Source organism: Ovis aries, chromosome 14 (assembly GCF_016772045.2).
Source record: "Ovis aries strain OAR_USU_Benz2616 breed Rambouillet chromosome 14, ARS-UI_Ramb_v3.0, whole genome shotgun sequence".
Taxonomy (NCBI): Eukaryota; Metazoa; Chordata; class Mammalia; order Artiodactyla; family Bovidae; genus Ovis; species Ovis aries.
Window position 1 is genome coordinate 35285732 of NC_056067.1, and position 17101 is coordinate 35302832.

Genomic DNA, 17101 nt, shown 5'->3' on the forward strand with positions numbered 1-17101 from the left:
CAGCACTCATATTCCCTTTCTGAACTAGAACGCTGGCACCACCCAAAACCTGTAACCAAGCTGGGGACAGAACTGCCCACCCCCTCTCCAGGGTAGTGTTGTGCTCTGAGCTAATAGGATCCTGTTTGGGGGGAACTTGATCTTTGCAGTGAACCCCAGAGACCCTTCTCTTCTGAAAGTCCCCAGACCCCCCCATGACTCCCATTTCAGGTCAGCAGGGGAGCCAGGAAAGCACACAGGCCCCATCCCAGGACCGGACTCCTGTGTCAGTCTGTCCCCAAGACCTCAGGACACTTTGAGGACCAGGTGTGTTAAGAAAGGAACAAGGTGGGATGCGGCTGTCGCCCCATTTTTCAGAGGAAGGAAACTGATACAGTTGCTGGTCAGAATTCTACAGGGAGGACAGGGCGCTCAGGTGGAACATTATGCCCTGAGTCCAGGTCTCTTCTGACTCCTTGTCTACCTTTTGCTTCCTGCCAAGTTTCCTCCAGAGTCCAAGCACCATTGGGAATGAGCCTTCAAGGGACACCCCATCTCAGAGGGCAGTGTTGGGGCGAGAGCCACAGCCACCAAGAGACACTGCAAAGGCCCACCCGCCCAACTAACGCCTGGACACATGAACAGGGCACCTGGACAGACTTGGCAGCAAACAAGTTTTTGCAAGGTCTTTATCAGCCTTGAGATATATACACTGATGACACACAGAACATCATTCCATCTCAGAAATGTAATCCATTCCTGTCCTTTGCCTTTGATAATTAATTCTAGCATCAGTGATCTAAGAGTTACTGATAAGTCATTTTTAAATCGTCATCTCATAAAAAGATAATTTTCTCGGCCTGGGATGATGTTTCAAATTTAGTCTATAATCTAATTAATTGGCTCAAATTAGCTTCAAGGAGCCATCGCTGGGGCTCTGGGCTGTCTCGGGCTGTGAATTATAAATTGGCTCTGCTGCTGGCCTCTCAAATGTGTCCTTTTCAGAAGTCTCAGATTGAAGAATACAGTTTGGCTGGGGTGGATCTGTCTTTACTTTGACTGGCTTGTGTTAGCTCTGTGTTTTTATTTGTCTGATTGGTGGCTGCTGGCTGCTGGTCCCCTGCCACAGATGCCATCCCCAGGGCCCTTTGACAGGGATCTCTGCGGCGCCCGGCCTCGCCCTGGGAGATTATGGTCCTTTTTCCTGTGCCTGAGGCAGGCTGGGGCTCAGAGCAGGCCAGGCTCTGGTAGAATGAGCCCAGACTTGGGGTGCTGGTGTAGGAAAAACCACCTTGAGACCCCAGGCCTCCTCGGGATCCTCTTGGTAAGGACACCCCTGGGGCATGAGGTCCCCACCACAGCCTCTACCCACCCCAAACTTGCATCCCTGATGCTCTTAACAGGCGTCTTGTCCTGGGGAGCTGTGGGCTCTCATCGGCCCACACAGCCCACCTCTCCACACCTAGTCTGGGTCAGTGCTCATCCCAGACCTGAGAGCCACCTGGGTCTGCCTACCCACCTGACCATGGCACTGTGGATGCTGGCCACTTACTTTTGCAGATTGTCAGGGGTGCACACTTCCTCATCATAGAGACCATCCTGGTCCAGCAGAGTTCCTGGGGACAAGGGGGTGAGAGGTTACTGTGGGCAGGAGGGGCAAGCCCAGAGCTTCTGCCGGCTGGGCAGCTCAGTGCCCCCCTCCCCACAATGGTGCGGTCTCTTCAGGAAGTCCATGGGGTGTCAGGCCTCAGCAGTGCCCCTCCCACCCCTGTGCCTGCCCCCAGCCCCAGCTCACCAATTGCCCATGGCTTCTCCTCCCCAGGCCCCAGGCGGCAGGGGTCCTTGTAGCGTGTAAACAGGGAGTGCTGTTGCTCCAGCTTGTCATCTGTGCAGGGAGGGAAGGAATGCTATGGGGCTCAGGGTGTCTGGCATGCCCTGGAGGGCTACCTGCCTCTGGTTCCGGTTTGACCAGAGTCACCAGATCCCTGTCCCTCGGGTAGCTGCTTCTGGGTAGGGTCTGTGTTCCCGGACAGATGGAGCTGTGGTTCATCTGTCACTGGCTTTCTGTGCCCTTGAGAATGCCCCCTCTAACAGCCGTCAGAACTGTGGCTGGTACAAAGTAAGAGCTGAATACAGACGTGGTGAGTATCATGAGCTAACCGCATTAATCTGGATTTCAGAGGCTCCCTGCCTTCACTGCCAGAGGTTTATTTGCAGGGTATCTCCTGACCTCCAGCAAGGTGGCCTCTAAGCTTTCTAGGCAGAGCAGGGGTTCTTATTCTAGGATTTCTTGAGGGCAGAGAAATCATAGTCTTGCTAAATGTCCCACTTTTGTGCTCCCGAGGAGCAGAGCCCATGCCTCCTCCGTGGTCGACCTTAATGGGAAGGAGCCCGCCTCACCAGAGGAGCAGTTGTCAAAGTTAAAATCTCCGCAGATGATGTCAAACGCCACCAGCTCCTCGGGGTTGGCTGCGCTGGACGAGGAGGTAGATTTTCGGAAATCAGCCAGCCAGTCCTGAAGCATGTTCAGCTGCTCACACCGGATGTCACTGTCCTCTGTGGGGCGGAAGCACAGAGAGGTGCTGCCAGGACCCCTGCCAGGCGAATCCTACCCCTCTGAGGATCCCACCCACTGAAGCTTGGGCCCCTGGGCCCTACCTGACAGGGCGTGCAGGTGTGTGCAGGAGATGTACCCGACGATTCTTTGGTCCTGAGGTGTGCTTCCCACCTGCACCTGTGATGGGGAGGAAGTGTTGGTGATGAGACCTAGAGTTACCGTTGCTCTGAGCACAAAGGGATGCTGGTGATGTCCGACCCCAGCCAGGTCTAACCCTCAGAAACCCAGCTCTGTCGACTTCGGGCTAGCCTGGGGCCTGAGAAGAACAGCACATCGCCTGCTTCTAGGAGCTTCTGCTCCAGTGTGGGAGGCAGATGCTTCAAGAAATACCCGCTTTATGGCAGGGTGAATGCCACCAACAGTTCATGCAGCACTTTGTGGGGGAGAGATGCAGAAACCACCACAGACCTCCCCAAACCCCTGCCATCTCCTGATGACCACAGAGTGTCCACACAAATGTTCCTCGCTGCCTTGTCCACTCGCGGGGGCTCCTTCCTCCTCTCCTCAGTCACACCCTGGACCTGATGGTGTGGAACCTGTTCCTCTGAAGTGTAAGTCAGACTCCCTCTAGGATGTGGCCCAGCCACGTAGCTCAATACCCTTGTCCCCGTGAGAGGCCTTGGACCTTGCTTTCTGTCTTCTCATCCCAGTCTTTGCCTCTCTGACTTCATGAGCAATTATTTTATCTGCTTCTTGGCCATGGTCCCCATTAGTCCCCAGATCTGGGATGACAGCTGTGGCTGGTGTCTCCATGGCACCTGTCATGGCTGACCCCAGGCCCCCCTGTGACCACCACCCCACGCCTAGCCCTTCCTCCACAGGGGCCTCTTCATTCTACTTGCCCAACCCATCCTTGCCTCTTGTTCTCCACTGGAGACAGAGTCCCTGGCAGGTGGAGTGGGGCTGAGAGCTCCTCACTGACTCCCTGCCCAACCACAGGTGACCCTGGCAGACCGTCTCCACAGGTTGGCGTAATGAAAACGAGCACCTCAATTGTACAGCACAGACAACTTGGCCCCCAGTGGTGAGTGTGGTGCAAGCCTGAGCCCCAGTCAGGCTGTGGTTGGGAGGCGAGGGTTGACAACCCAGCCTCGGGTTCTCAGGCCCTCTGCTGGAGGCTCCATCTTGGGGCATCCAGACCAGAGGCTTCTGATTGGATCCTCACCCACGTCCTCTCTGGGCTTTCCTCCCTCTGAGTCTCAGCTGTCTTCCCCAAATTTTGCTAATCTATTCTGGCCTGGGTTTTCTGTGACGAGACCCTGAGCCCTGGGAAGTCTCTGGGGAGCGTGACCGTAAAGGCCAGTTCTTAGCTGAGGTGTGGCAGCAGCAGGGCAGGTGCCCTGGCTTCTACTGAGCACGGTTCTGCCTGTCCTCTAGCTGACAGTGGCCGGGACTCAGCACAGGCCCTCTGCTCTGAGAGCCTCGGGAGGCGTCCATCCTTCTATTGCTGAAGTCAGATTGGCATTCCCCTCCATGAGGACTTTCTCTTTATTAAACACCTTGAGCTTTCCACAGCTCTTCATCTCATTTCCCAGCCTGGCAAGGTGTACATCTTTCATCTTCCAGTGCCCAGGCGGATGGATGTCTGGTTACTTGATAATGGGCCCAGATTTGGGACTGTTGATAAGTTCATATGTTCACCATTCACTTCTTGCCCATAGTCCAAACCCACAGTTCAGCACAGTGGTACCCCTGCCTCTGAATCCCTTGGAAATCACACACCGTTGGTGCCCCTTGTTGCAAAACCAACACAGTTTAAAACCACAGTGCCCCCAAGGGCCACACGATGGTGCTCTCTGCATCCTCTGGCCAAGAGCCTGTTCCCTTCTCAGTAGTAATACTCATGCCCTGCTGCTTCATGGATGCGGCCTTTCTGGAGCCTTGCAACTATGAGGATTACACTAAAGTTAACACTGTCGGGTGGCTGGGGTCGTGAGGCTCTGGTGACTGAGGCAGGTTGAAATCTGATCCTCACACCCAGCTCCTCTTGCTGCCCTAAGCTACTCTCTGAGCTGGTGACTGAGCCAAGCTTTTCAGCCGCCAGCCATGTGTTGTTCCTAGTGCAGGAGCCTAGCACTTAGCGCTTGGAGTCACCTCCCTGTGCTGAGCCCTGGGTGGGGACAGAGACAAGTGCAGGGAGGCCCTGCTACTGAGGAGGAGATCCCTCCTGGAGGGGAGGCACCCAGCAGAAGGTATGGCAGCCCCCCTACCCCCGTCCTCCAGTCAGTCCAAGTTCTGCTTTATTATGTGCTGGGACTTACTGATTCCCTGGCTTGAGTCCTGGGGAGCCGCAGAGGCTCGTGTTTCACTTGCAAAAACAAACAATCACTCTGAGAGGCTGTGCCTTTAGTCCTGGTGGGCAGAGACCGTCAACAGAGCAGGACCCAGAACCAGGCTCTTGCTCAGGAGGCAGAAGCTGGTCCAGTCCCTCCCTCCCTTCTCAGGCATCTCTCAGACCCCCTTCAAGGATGAGAAGCTCAAGGAGTGAAAGGGGAGGTGGGGATGGGTGGGGAACCCCAGGTGAAGGGAGCAGCCAGGCCCTGCTGGGGCTGGCTCCTGAAATCCCGCTTATTTCACTCCTCCACGTGGAGAGAGAGGTACACTGTCGCCCACAGAGATGAGCTGGCTCTGGTGTGCCAGGCACCGCCACTCCGCTCTTGAGTTCTGCCTGACAGGAGAGGTGAGCTGCAAGGCCCTGGGGCCAGGGCTAAGGAACCGGCAAAAGAAAACTGGCTTGTGCTGGACACCACCAAGGAAAGTTCCACTGACATAGGATGACACATGGAGGCCCCTAAGACTGCGGCTGGAATAGAGCTCAGGGAGGGTGGCAGGTGGAGGCTGGCTTCTCCCCGAGGCATGGGAAGAGGGAGACAAGAGTCAGACCTGACACCAGAAGGATGGTAGATGAGGGAGGACAGTCCTAAATCTCAGAGGAATGGTGGCCTGAGCCGTGACATTGCAGCTGGACATACAGGGTGGACCCAGAGGTATCTGGGAAGTGAAATTGGGAGCCTGGGTGGATTCACTGGGCTCAGGGTTAGACAGTCCCCAGCAAGTCTGGAAATGGGAGCTGCAGAGGCACCCCAGGGCAGGTTCCTGGGGCTGATTGCCCGTGGTAACGACTCAGCAGTGAAGAGTGCTGGCTAAGTGGGGTTGTCTGCTCTGGGAGCTGCCAACCCCCAACTCAGGCTGGGAGCTGGGCAGAATGCAGCAGGCCTGGTGCTGCCAGATTTACCAGGGTGGGAAGAGGAGCTGCAAACTGGGCTCTATGTAAAATAGCTTGATTTTAAAATGTTGGCCAACATGAAAAATTTTTTAATGGCAGGAACCAAATTAAACATATCTGCAGACTAGTTTTAGATCCGGAAGGTAGAGGCACAAGTGTTTAAAGGATGAGCAGGTGAGAAGAGGCCTGGAAGGAACAGCCAGAGAGCTAGGGGCTGGGAGGAAATTCCGTGGCAGAGGGGCTGGCCCTGGTGTGCATGATAGTTGGGGTGCTGGCCTGAGGGGAGAGAAGAGGAGGAGGTGGTGTGTGGGCTGGGAGCAGGGTTAAGGGGGACCCTGGCCTTTGAGCCATCTGTAGTAGGGCAGGTGCAAGGGAAAGGGTACATTCTCCCAACCCCCGAACTGACAGCATGCCGCCTCCTTTCCCAGAAAGTCACTTCGGCTGCTGAGACAAAAATACATCTGTGGAATGAAACACTGACGAACCACATGCCAGAATGGGGACGTTGGTCTCCTGTAAGAGGAGTGTCTTCAATTTCAGCATCTCAGGCTATGAATGGAGAGCCGGGTACCCCAGCTCTGCACTTGCTGAGCCACACAAGAGGCCTGAGCACAGGAGTTGGGGGTCTGGGTGCTGGGCTGGGGCCCTGGCAGGCTCCGTGCAGATGATCCGTTTGGGCCCTCACTCCTGGCAGGACCTTGGCTGAAAGGCAGCAGCTTCCTGGACAGGTCAGAGCTGAGGCCTGGGGATGAGCACCCCCACACTGGGCCTCCCCGGTAGCCTCACCAGCCACCTCCATCATGGACCCCTGCTAGAGGAACTGAGAAGTCTCAAGGGGAGTGTGGAGAGAATCCACACCTGAAGCAGTTGCTGCCTCTAGGGGCAGAAACGCCTGTTCTGTAACAGCTGGCCAGACGGGGCTTTAGAAAACTCTGGAGTCACCAAGAGCAGCTTTTGGATAGGGAGCAGAAAGTCGACATGCTGAGCATGTCAGGCTCAGGAGAAGATAATGTATAATGACCAAATTACCATGGTCTAAAAACTCCTGCAATTGCATCCAAATTAGCAGAAATAATTATGATTCACTTTAATTAGTGACTCCGGAAGTGAAGCCTGGAGCTGGTGGGCAGAGTGCCTGGCATGGCAGCTGCATGACAGCCAAGGGGGAGAGGACATCCCAGCCAGGAGGGCTGGTAGCCTGAGGGAGCAGCTTTGGTAACAGCCGGGCCTGAGAACTCTGTCTTCAAGCTGCACCCGCTTGTCTGCAGTGATTCAGAGCAGGGTCTCCCTGCCACCTCCTCTTAGCACCGTCTGCCACCTTCACCACCGGCACCTGAGAAGCTCCCAGGCCTTGTCCCTCCCACATGGCTCCCACCATGTCAGTAGGCTCTACGTTGCCCCCGCTTTACAGACAGGGAAATGGTGGTACAGAGATTACCCGGTCTGGAATCTTGGCTCCTGTTCGTGCATGATTTCCCTTGTCTCTGAGCCAGGGGCCCCTCGATTTAGCTCCATAAAAGGCCTTGTCTGCCCCTTGCCCTCCCAGAGAGTGAGGCCCGCCCCTAACCAGCTGCAGCCCGCCTCCCCCCTACCCTCCAAACTCTGAGGCCTGCTGGTGGAGGCCCCCCTACCTTGAGATACAGCGCTCCCTTTGAGGCCAGGCTGTCAGAGAACCGCCCGTTGGGGTAACAGTGATAGGCCACATCCATGATGGGGTAGCGGCTGGCAAAGAAGAGGCCGCTGTTGAGACACTTGAAGCTGCAGCAGCCGTGGCAGCCGTACACCCCGACGTCGTAGAGGATGTACTCGAAGTAGCCGTGCAGCTGGTCTTTCAACTTGGCGGCTGCCCGCTTGTCAAATACCTCCTGCAGGCACAGGAAGTCCAGGTTGGCAGGGAAGAAAGCTGAGACCTCGTGGTCGAAGGCCTCATCTGGGTGGCGCCTCCTGCGCGCAGCCGCCTTCTTCACCACCGAGGCCTTGTTCGGAAGCTTGCTGTTGGCGCCTGGCTCCCCGCTGCCACCATCAGCCCCGGCCCGGCCCTTCACCAGGGACTCCCTGGAGGCCGAGGGGCTGCCCAGGCTCCCCGAGTCCCCATCTCGCTGACTGTGGTTGGGTGTCTGGCCCCGTGGGCCCCCACCAGCCCCGTTCCTGGCCTGGCCCCCATTGGGGGGATCGACGGCTTCGGGGGGCCGACCCCCCTCGTCACCACTGATGCGCACGATGCAGGCATCCTCAAGGTTGCCTCCGTCACCTGGGTCCCCAGAGGCCAGGCCGTTGGCAGCCTCATCACTAGGATGACGCCCGCTGTCGCCCTTGTACTCCACAGAGGCCGTCCTCTTGATGCTTCCGGGGACAGCCCGTGGCACACCATCACTGCCCTGCGGTGACACCAGGCTGCTGAAGCTGGCGGCGCTGATGGAGGTGTTGGTGGGAGAGTCGATGTAGATTTTGATCTGGGGTCTACTGGCCCCATTGCGGATTCTCTGCCCGATTTCTTTGGCACGGGCTTGGGTGTTGAACACATTGTTGAGCCTGGCCAGCGAGTCCGGGAGGAGGCAGAGGTTGGCGGTGGCGAAGCAGAAGCTTTTGCCAGGACCTGTACCCTTCCATTCGCTTAGCAGGGCCGCCCCACCCGTGGGGCCCTTGTCCTCCAGACGGGAGTAGATGTAGGGCCGGCGGGCAGACTGCAGTGGGGACCAGAGGAGGAAGCCAAGGAACGCGAAGGGCAGCGAGGCAACCAGGAGGGCCAGGTAGACGGGCGTGAAGAGCACGGTGCAGAGCAGCTGGAGGTAGCAAGGGTCGTCCGCCCGCTGGCGCTTCTCGTAGGTGGTGGGTATGAAGGAGGCCAGGAGCCGGTCCGCCAGCCAGTAGCACGGGAAGATAAGGGCCCAGGACACAGCGTGCAGGGCGGACAGACAGCTGTTGGGAAAGGGGGTCGTGTACAAAACCATCGCAGCTCATTGGGCACCACGGCCAGCCCTACTACATGGTGTCCCTGGCAGCGAGAGCACTTTCCTGGGTGGGGCGGGTGAGTAGGGGAGCAGCTGGAGGAGGGTCACCTCCTGGTGAGACACAACTCTGGGTGGTCAGAGGTGTGTGCCGGCCAGCCAGTCATGGTTCCTTCAGTGGGCCATGCTAGGCCACCAAGGCCTGCTGGAGAACCTGCAAGACAGAAAGTGTGGTTGCTGTTTAGTCACTATGTCATGTCTGATTCTTTGCAACCCCTTGGACTATAGCCCGCCAGGCTCCTCTGTCCATGGGATTTCCTAGACAAGAATACTGGAGTGGGTTGCCATTCTCTTCTCCAGGGATCTTCCCAACCCAGGGATCAAACCTGCGTCTCCTCCATTGGCAAGTGGATTCTTTACCACTGAACCATCAGGAAAGCCCAACACAGAAAGTGAGGGGCTGTTATTCATCTTTAGTGGGGTAGATCAGATGCTGGGTCATTGCCCCGCTTGCCCTGTTCCTGCCTCCTCTGACCCCAGCAGGACTGCTCCGAGGACCAGGCTGGAGCCAGCAGGCTCACATGAGGGTGTTTGGGGCCAGAAGGCAGCCTGGCACTCTTTGCCTTTGCAAACACAGGCAAAAGTGTTTGTTGGTTCTCTTGGAGGAAACTGACTAATGATGTGACTGCCTCTAGTTCATGGTGGTTGGTTTTTGTTTGTTTGTTTGTTTGTTTGTTTGTTTTTGGCTATGCCTTGTGGCTTGCAGGATCTTAGTTCCCCGACTAGGGATCAAATCTGGATCTCAGGCATTGGAAGTTCAGAGTCCTAACCCCTGGACTGCCAGGTAATTCCCTAGGTGACCATTTTGACCTTGTGACCTAATTGCTTAGAAATTGGCCCAGGATTTGAGCACAGGCTGTGGGTATGCAGAACGCTGGCCTGGAGCAGCCTGAAGCCCATCGGGAGCCAGGGGTGTGTTTAAAAGAGACGAGGGGTGAGCCTGAGTCAGGAGCTGTCACCAGGTGCCCACTGGATCAGGATGGTGAGGGAACAAACTGCAGAGAAACGGGGCTAGCAGGTTCTGGGGCAGAGGGCAGTGTGGCTGGCAGGACCCCTGAGAGGAGGGCCCCCCATAACCAGGCTCTCACTGTGCCCCAGCCTGCAGCATCAGACCCTCTGCCTTCCCATTCCTGCCGAAACCCCTGCCTGATGGGGACCCAAGCACACAGCATGGCTCTTCCCAAGCTCCAGAATGCTCAGAGTCACCCAGTTACAGGGGACCCTGATGGTCCGGTGACTTCCCCCTTAAGTCCCTGAGATAAGCCCCAGGGCCCAACTGAGGCCCAGAACTGCCAGAGAAAGTCCACCGCAGCCTATATGGGAGCTGCCATGGGTTTTAGAACTGGCCCAGGGCCCCGCCTGGGAGAGGCCACAGGTGCATTCATTGTGCTAAACGTAGAATCAATAAAGACAAGATTCTGGAGTGTTTACCCAGCCTCCAGGGACCCAGGGTGATCATTCTGCTGTGCAGCTGGTACAAACATAACCCAGAGTTTCCATGGCCAGATCAGCTGGGGAAATCATTTCCTGTTCATCATCTCACTGGCCCAGCTGGGCTGCTGCCGTGGCCCCTTGGGGGGTCTGTGTCCCCGATGCCATCCATCCTGGCCCCATGCCCTCTCTTCCTCCTGCCTTATTGGCTCACCTCAGCTGGGAGTTGGATGTCATCTGGACTCTGCCCTCTCTCTCAGTTCCCACATCCCATCAGTCCCCGCTGCCCACCCAAGCCCCTGCGGAGCCCCCTGCTGCTCCAGGACTGCATCACATGCCACCCACATTTTCAGCCTCTTCCCCATCAGGCCATCGTCCACAGGATGGCTGGAGGGACTCTGATCTGATCAGGTTGCAGACACCTCAGCCCGACAGAAGCCTCACTCAGGCCTTGTTGGGCACTGCATCTCCCCAGCCAGGCCCACCCTTATCTGCGGCCCCAGCCCTCTTCGTATTCGCCTCCCAGCCTCCAGATGTGATTTCCTGCCCATGCCTGGCTGTTTCCGCTGCCCGTCATCTAGTTCATCTCCTGTCTTCTAAGACTCGGCTTCAAGATCACCTCCTCAGGTCCTTCTGTCCCCCCGGCCGGGTGGCTCTGTTACCTCCACTGGGGGCTCCCGTGCCCCCTGTGCATGGCCTGTTCTCTGCAGTTCTAGATCATAACTGTGCATAAGATGAGATTGCCACCTTGCAGAACTGGGGGCTCCTTGAGAGACAGAGCCGCACTGAGGGCGCCGGGGCCCCTGAAGCTGTGCCAGCAGGAGCTCAGGAAACGGGTGAGTAAATGCAGGTCAACCTGCCTTGCGGTCTAAGGAGGGGGAGTTTCTGTCACCCACTTGCTGTCCTGCAGCCACCGTCTGACATGAGGGTGAGGCGCTCTCCCCAGAACAGAGTTTCATGTCGAAAGATAAACTTAAGCTGGTTCTATAGAATGCGTTTCACAAAGATCTTTACTTCCTTTAGAGAAAATCCCTTTGAAGCAAACACTGGAAGGTTACATTTCAAAGCGGGTTTGTCTATCCAGACCACAGCCATCTGACTAGGAGCCCTTCACTCAGGTGTGAGCAACGGGGCTCCCTGTGGTGAGGCCAGAGAGCTGGCCTCAGTGTCCCAAGTGCCCCCCACCCTCCAGCCCCTGCCATATCCCCACCCCCTGCCAGCTGCTGTGGGGCCTGGAGCCTCGGACTCAGCCAGTGGCTTTCACCACCTCCCCCACATCCAGCCCAAATCCTGGCCTCTATAGGCCAGACCCCGGGTTGGGGGATGTCCTCACCCTGATGACCTCAGCTATTTCAGGGGTCCTGTGAACTTGGACCAGACTGGTGGGCTTAGAGCCCCAAGACCAACTTTGTAACGACAGTGGTTGAAATTGGAGGGTTTGCTGCAAGACTGCTGACCCTCTGTGCCGTGATCTCCTCCCACCCCCTAGCAGAACAGTGTTACCTCTGTGGCTCAGGCTTGGAGGGGCTGGTGGCCCAGGGAGGCCACACCTGCCATCTGACACACTCACTTGTTCTTTATTTAAATCCCAGCAGTTTCATGTGAGTTTAACCTGGAGTTGGTTGACAGCCCGCTTACATGCCCATGTAGCCTGATGGGTTTGCCCCTGCCACCTCTGGTGCACAGTGTGTACACAGACTGGCACACGTCACTGTGTGGAGTCTGCCAACTTCAGGCTGGCTGGAGCGAGAGCTACAGGAGAGGACATAGCCCAGAGGAGGAGCCTGCAGGTCCTGTTCCTATGGCTGGCGAGGGTGTGGGTTGTCCAGAGATGCCCCAGCTGCCAGCAGCACCTGTGGTTGGTACCAAGGCGCTGAGGGTAAGGGTCCAGGCCAGACACCTGGGGACCCCAGGACGTTGCCCCAGTGTCACAGAGCAGGCCTCCTCCCCCGTCTCCCTCCCCTCTTTCCTCCTCTGTAGCCTGAGGTCATCAGCCCAACCCAACCAACACCATCTTCCCCTGAGCACCGCCCCATCTGGTACCATCAGTCTCAGACCGCAAGCCCCAGACCCACAGTCTGCACAGTAGTCAGTGGAGCTTTGGAAACAATCTGATTATGTTCTCCCAGTGGTGGTCTCATTGTCTTGGGGGACAAAGTCCAGTCTCCCAGTCTCTGTCTAGGGGTCCTCTATGCCCCTGCCCTCCCTGGCCAGGTAAATGCAGCCTCACTTCAGAAAAGAATTCCTGAGAGAAATTGTTTAGCCTTCTGTTCTGTGTGGCTCATCCCCAACACTGGCTGGGACAGGGCTATTGGGTGGGGGGTGGGTGTCCCCCTGCAGCTTCCTTGGGTCCTCCTCCTGCTGTGGCCCCAGGAACCCTTCTGGGCAAGTTCCCTCCCCAGCCTTGCTTGAGTGGTAGGTGTGACCTTTCTGCCTCCCCTGGATTGGTCATAGGAATGTGTTTTGTCCCCATTCAGGCATCGATGGGCTGGCAGCCCAGAGAACTACGGTGCTTCTCCAAGATGGGGTAGATCCAAGCACCCCGCCCTTCACGGCTCCCCTGGGTCCCGTCTAAGAACGCTCCCACCTCCCCCTCCCACAGTGTCCGGAACGGAGGGGACCTCAGGTGCTGCCCCCTGCCCTGTGGCCTCTCGCAGTCTCTGCCTCCAGGCACGAGAGCTGCTGACACAGTTGACACAGAAGGGATTGCCACCAATGGAGCCAGTTCCTAAAGCTTTGTGGTTAATTATTTTGTCTCAGTGAAATGAAAGGAGGGTAAACAAACAACAACACATTAATTAGTCTGATCTACACTTTCCCCACCAAAGAGAAGAGCGAAGTTAAACACTGGAGGCTGGCAGCTTCTCAGGGAGCCGGAGAGTCCTCGGCAGGCTGGAGGGCAGGATGGTGGGGCACGGGTATCCAGCCTGTGCCCCTGGCCCAACCCAGCCAGAGTTCTTTCTCTCAGGGAGAATACCCGTCCCTCCTCCCTGCCCAAGTCTCTGCTTCTTTGTCCTGGGGTTGGCACCTCTGCCAAGCAAAGTCTACTGTGGCCATTTCTGATGGAGTTGATGGGTCCTTTAAAGGCCCTGTGTGCTGAGCTGTGGCCATCCAAGCCCACGGGCAGGGTTGCTTTTTTGAGGTTTCTGTTTTAAAGCCAACAGTCACTCCCAGGCTTATCCCTATTGTGAATCCTGGTGTGTGGCTTCCAAGGTAGCTTGGGATGACCTCTTCCCTAAAATTAGTGTTTCCAGAACTCACCTGGTGTCCCAGACACCCTCAGGTCCTCAGAGTCACTTCTGAGCTCTGGGCTCAGGAAGGGGTCTACACAGCGCCCAAGTGAGGGCTCCCAGGACTCAAAGACTCTGTTCTAGAAGCAGAGACCCCCTGACTCGCTTCCTCACCCCTGGCTGCATTGCTCAATTTTCAGCGCGGGCTCAAGGGTCAGGCTGACCTGATTGAAATCCTGGCACTGGAATCAGGCTCTGTCTCATCATGGGAGTAACGATACCTGCCTCCCAGGACCATCCTGAGGATTAGAGGGGTCACGTGGCTACAGGGCTGACCCTGCTTCCTTCCTACCTTCCCCTGCTCTTTGTAGGATCTCCCTGACCACCCTTCCCCTTACGCTGTTCCCTGTGTGCCCTGTTTGCTCTCCATGACCTATGAACTCAGTGGAGTTTGCAGACAAGACAAGCTGGTTCTATGTGCTGTTCTGTGGGAAGCCTGAACTCACCTGCTGAACTTGTAGGCCCCGCACTGACCTGCAGTGCCTTCAGATCCTCAGAGGTGGCCTTCACTAACTTGTTCCTCCCACCACGGCGAGGAATGGACTGGATCTGATTGTGACAAGGAGACTGGGCTGTGGAACCAGGATGGACAAAGGAACAGAGAACTCCACAGTTTGCAGGTGAGAGAGGAAGAGGTGAGTGGGCAGGACCTGGGAGGTCACAGGCCCAGCCACTCCCAGGCAGGCAACGCCTGGGCCATTGACTGTCAGCAGCTGCTCCTGCAGGTGACTGATGCTCTGCAGTGATGTGTCACCATGGAGACCCCTGGTTGCTAACCTGTGACTTGGCAGCCACCACGGCATGAGGAACAGGGCCTCAGACTGCTCAGAGGCCTGAGCTCCATCAAAGTCACTGTGCTCAGGGCTCCGGGGCTGACTGATCTGCCATCCCCCTGGGGAGGGCATCCTCAGGAATAGGGCCTGGTCCTGTTTGGGTGAAGATGCAGGGAATAGGGGGGTAGAGAGACAGGTCCTCAACAGCCCTTGTGGGCGAGCCACAGTGGACAGCTCTGGCACTGGCACCGAGATGCTAGCCCACTTCCAGCTTCCTGGAAAATGGACCTAGCATGTGTGCTGGCCCCCACCGTGAGCTGCACAGAGGCCCACAGGGTCCAGGAGTGCTGACTTGGAATTACATTTCTCCTGCAGTGCGAAAGTGAGTAAGCCAGATCAGTCCTGCTGGTGAAGGCAAGCCCTGCCTCCTCTGAGGAAGCCCATGCCATCTTCTGGGATCTCTAAGCCTTGCTCTGGGAACTTCTGGGGATTCAGTGAGGGTCAGGTGTTGCCCACGTAGGGCTAGTCTGGACCTAGGCCCTTGCTCACTTCCATCTGGTCCTCATGCCTGCTGAGCGCTCTTCCTGGCAGCAAGGCTGAGAGTACTGGAGCAGTGGGATCTCCTCGTATCCTCATCATGTCCACAGGCTCATATCTAGCAGGAGCTGGGCCAAGCCCCAGGTTTCCTCAAGGAAGGTGGAGAAGACTGCTCCAATATAATTATCAGAATGTGCTCGCCTAGCTGGCAGCGCTGAGATCGGGGCGGCCCATTTCTGCCTGGATGCCTGCTGAGAGGGGTTGGCATGGCAACATGAGCTCTGAGCTGCTGAAACTTGGAGTCAGCTCGTGGCTGGGAGGACACAAAGAACGACGGAAGAGGATGCCTTTCCGAGTGAAGCAGGTCAGACAAATCTGGGCTAATCCCTGCAAACCAAGTCCCAGAAGCAGAACTGGGGACTGGGGTCCAGTGTCCACACATGTGCTTAGCAACGCCTTCTGCTGACACAGCGGTGCCAGGTAGACATCTGTTCACCTCTCCAGAGCCAGAGTTCCTGCCTCCCCTTCCTGTGGCCTTCCCCTGCCTCCCTGCCCCTCCTACACTCGCCCTCCCTTGTAAACCCCCATCTGCCCATCTCATCAGGCACATGCCAGTTTGCACATCAGCCCCCACCAGCCTGAGAGCTCCTCGTGGAGTCTCAAGCACCAGCACAGGCCCAGATCTTAGCCGGCTCCAGCTCTCTGGCTGTGACAGACCCACTTTTGTCTGCCCCGCAGCCATCTGGGTAGGGGGCAGTCAGCCCTACCAGGCCACTCAGCACTACAACCTCTTGACCCCCAACTACATGGTCACATAACCCTAGCTTTTTCTGGACCCCTCAGGCAAGAGGCCTGCATTTTCTCTGAGATGGAAGCACTAAGAGCCTGAAGCTTCCAGAGCCTTCCTGGAGAGTGAATCCAATTTAGAGGAAAATAGACCTTAGGGCTGCAGAATGAGGCTGAGTCCTGGTGACACCTTTGAGCTTCAGTTTCCCTGTGCCTGAGGCTAACACAGCCCCCAGAATTTCTAATTAATGGGTTGGCAAAATACCCTTTTCTTCTCTCTAGACAGTTTCAGTTGGGTTTCTGCCACTAAAAGGATCTGGTCTAATATCAACCTTCTACTTGAGCTTTTTAAAACTTAATTCTCATCATTTCCCTTCCTGTGCAAACCTCCTGTGGTTCCCCCTGGCCTGCCTGCTGGGCAAAGGGGGAGTCTCTCTCCTGAGTCCCTGAAGGCCTGGCAAGACCTGGCATCTGTGGTTTGTGCCCCATGAGTATCCCTCAAGAGACAGCCATGCACAGACTTTGTTGTCAGCTGTGCCAGGTTCAAGTCCTGCTGCCGATACTGGATAGGGTGCTTGCCTGACTCTGAGCTGCAGTTTCCTCATCCGTTAAGCGCACATAGTAACATCTCAGAGTAGTTGGAGATGACAGATGGGCAGCACTTAGCACAGTGCCTCACACATCTCTAGTACAGTACTAGTCAGCCGTCCATTTCTGTGGTTCCTCAGTTCTCCATATCCATGGATGTGGAACCTGCAGTCACAGAGAGCTGACCTAAGGGACTAGAGCATCTGTGGACTTTGGCATCTGTGGGAGGTCCTGGAACCAATCCCCTGTGGATACTGAGGGAAGACTGTAATATTTTATTACTGTGGTGGTGGTGGTCTCAGTCATGTCTGACTTTGCAACCCCAGGGACTGTAGCCCACCAGGCTCCTCTGTCCATGGGATTTCCCAGGCAAGAATACTGGAGTGGGTTACCATTTCCTTCTCCAGGGAATCTTCCTGACCCAGGGATCAAACCTGAGTCTCCTGCATTGCAGGCAGATTCTTTACCAACTGAGCCACCAGGGAAGCCCATTTTATTACTACTACTACTGTTAATTTCCTTGTTGCAATGGCCCTGAAGATACAGCTGGAACCTTCAAAGTTTCCTCCTTGTGTGGTCAGTTGCTTGACAGAAAGTATGCCCTGCTCTCCCATGTGAGGGGCAGGGATGGTGCAGGGGATGCCAGGGCCTCCATCTCCGGGCAGGACTATCTGTTGTGGGCTGCTTGTGCAAGCCCAAGTCACAGGCCTCTGCAGAAGCCAGATGCAGGTAGAGGGGTGATAAAATTTTCAAAAAGAAACTTTCCAGGGGAGCTATTAATGCGTCATGTGGTTTCTGAGAATAGGAACAGGCTGCAAGCAGCTCTGTGGCACTCCTTCAATCAGTCAGAGCTCAGAAAGCCCAGA

General features: G+C 56.4%; 1 protein-coding gene and 1 long non-coding RNA gene across 13 annotated transcripts in view; one reads left to right on the top strand and one right to left on the bottom strand.

Annotated features, from left to right (window-relative positions):
- Positions 1–17101, bottom strand: part of SMPD3 (sphingomyelin phosphodiesterase 3) — a 99133-nt gene that overhangs the window by 3672 nt on the left and 78360 nt on the right. For all 8 annotated transcript variants that reach the window (XM_042231835.1, XM_042231836.1, XM_042231834.1 and 5 more), the window contains 5 exons: positions 7454–8984; positions 2638–2713; positions 2380–2535; positions 1775–1864; positions 1532–1595 (listed from right to left, as the gene is read on the bottom strand). In XM_042231835.1, the coding sequence (XP_042087769.1) occupies positions 1532–1595; positions 1775–1864; positions 2380–2535; positions 2638–2713; positions 7454–8773 (1706 nt within the window). In that variant the 5' untranslated portion in view covers positions 8774–8984. The remainder of the gene's footprint in view (positions 1–1531; positions 1596–1774; positions 1865–2379; positions 2536–2637; positions 2714–7453; positions 8985–17101) is intronic.
- The window catches only part of LOC106991596 (uncharacterized), a 65863-nt gene continuing 59602 nt past the window's right edge, over positions 10841–17101 (top strand). For 4 of the 5 annotated variants that reach the window (XR_009596305.1, XR_009596308.1, XR_009596306.1 and 1 more), the window contains exons 1-2: positions 10841–11097; positions 14013–14171. This is a non-coding gene — a long non-coding RNA (uncharacterized LOC106991596). Of the gene's footprint in view, positions 14172–17101 lie in introns of all 5 variants that reach the window. The other variant, XR_009596307.1, reaches the window with a different exon arrangement.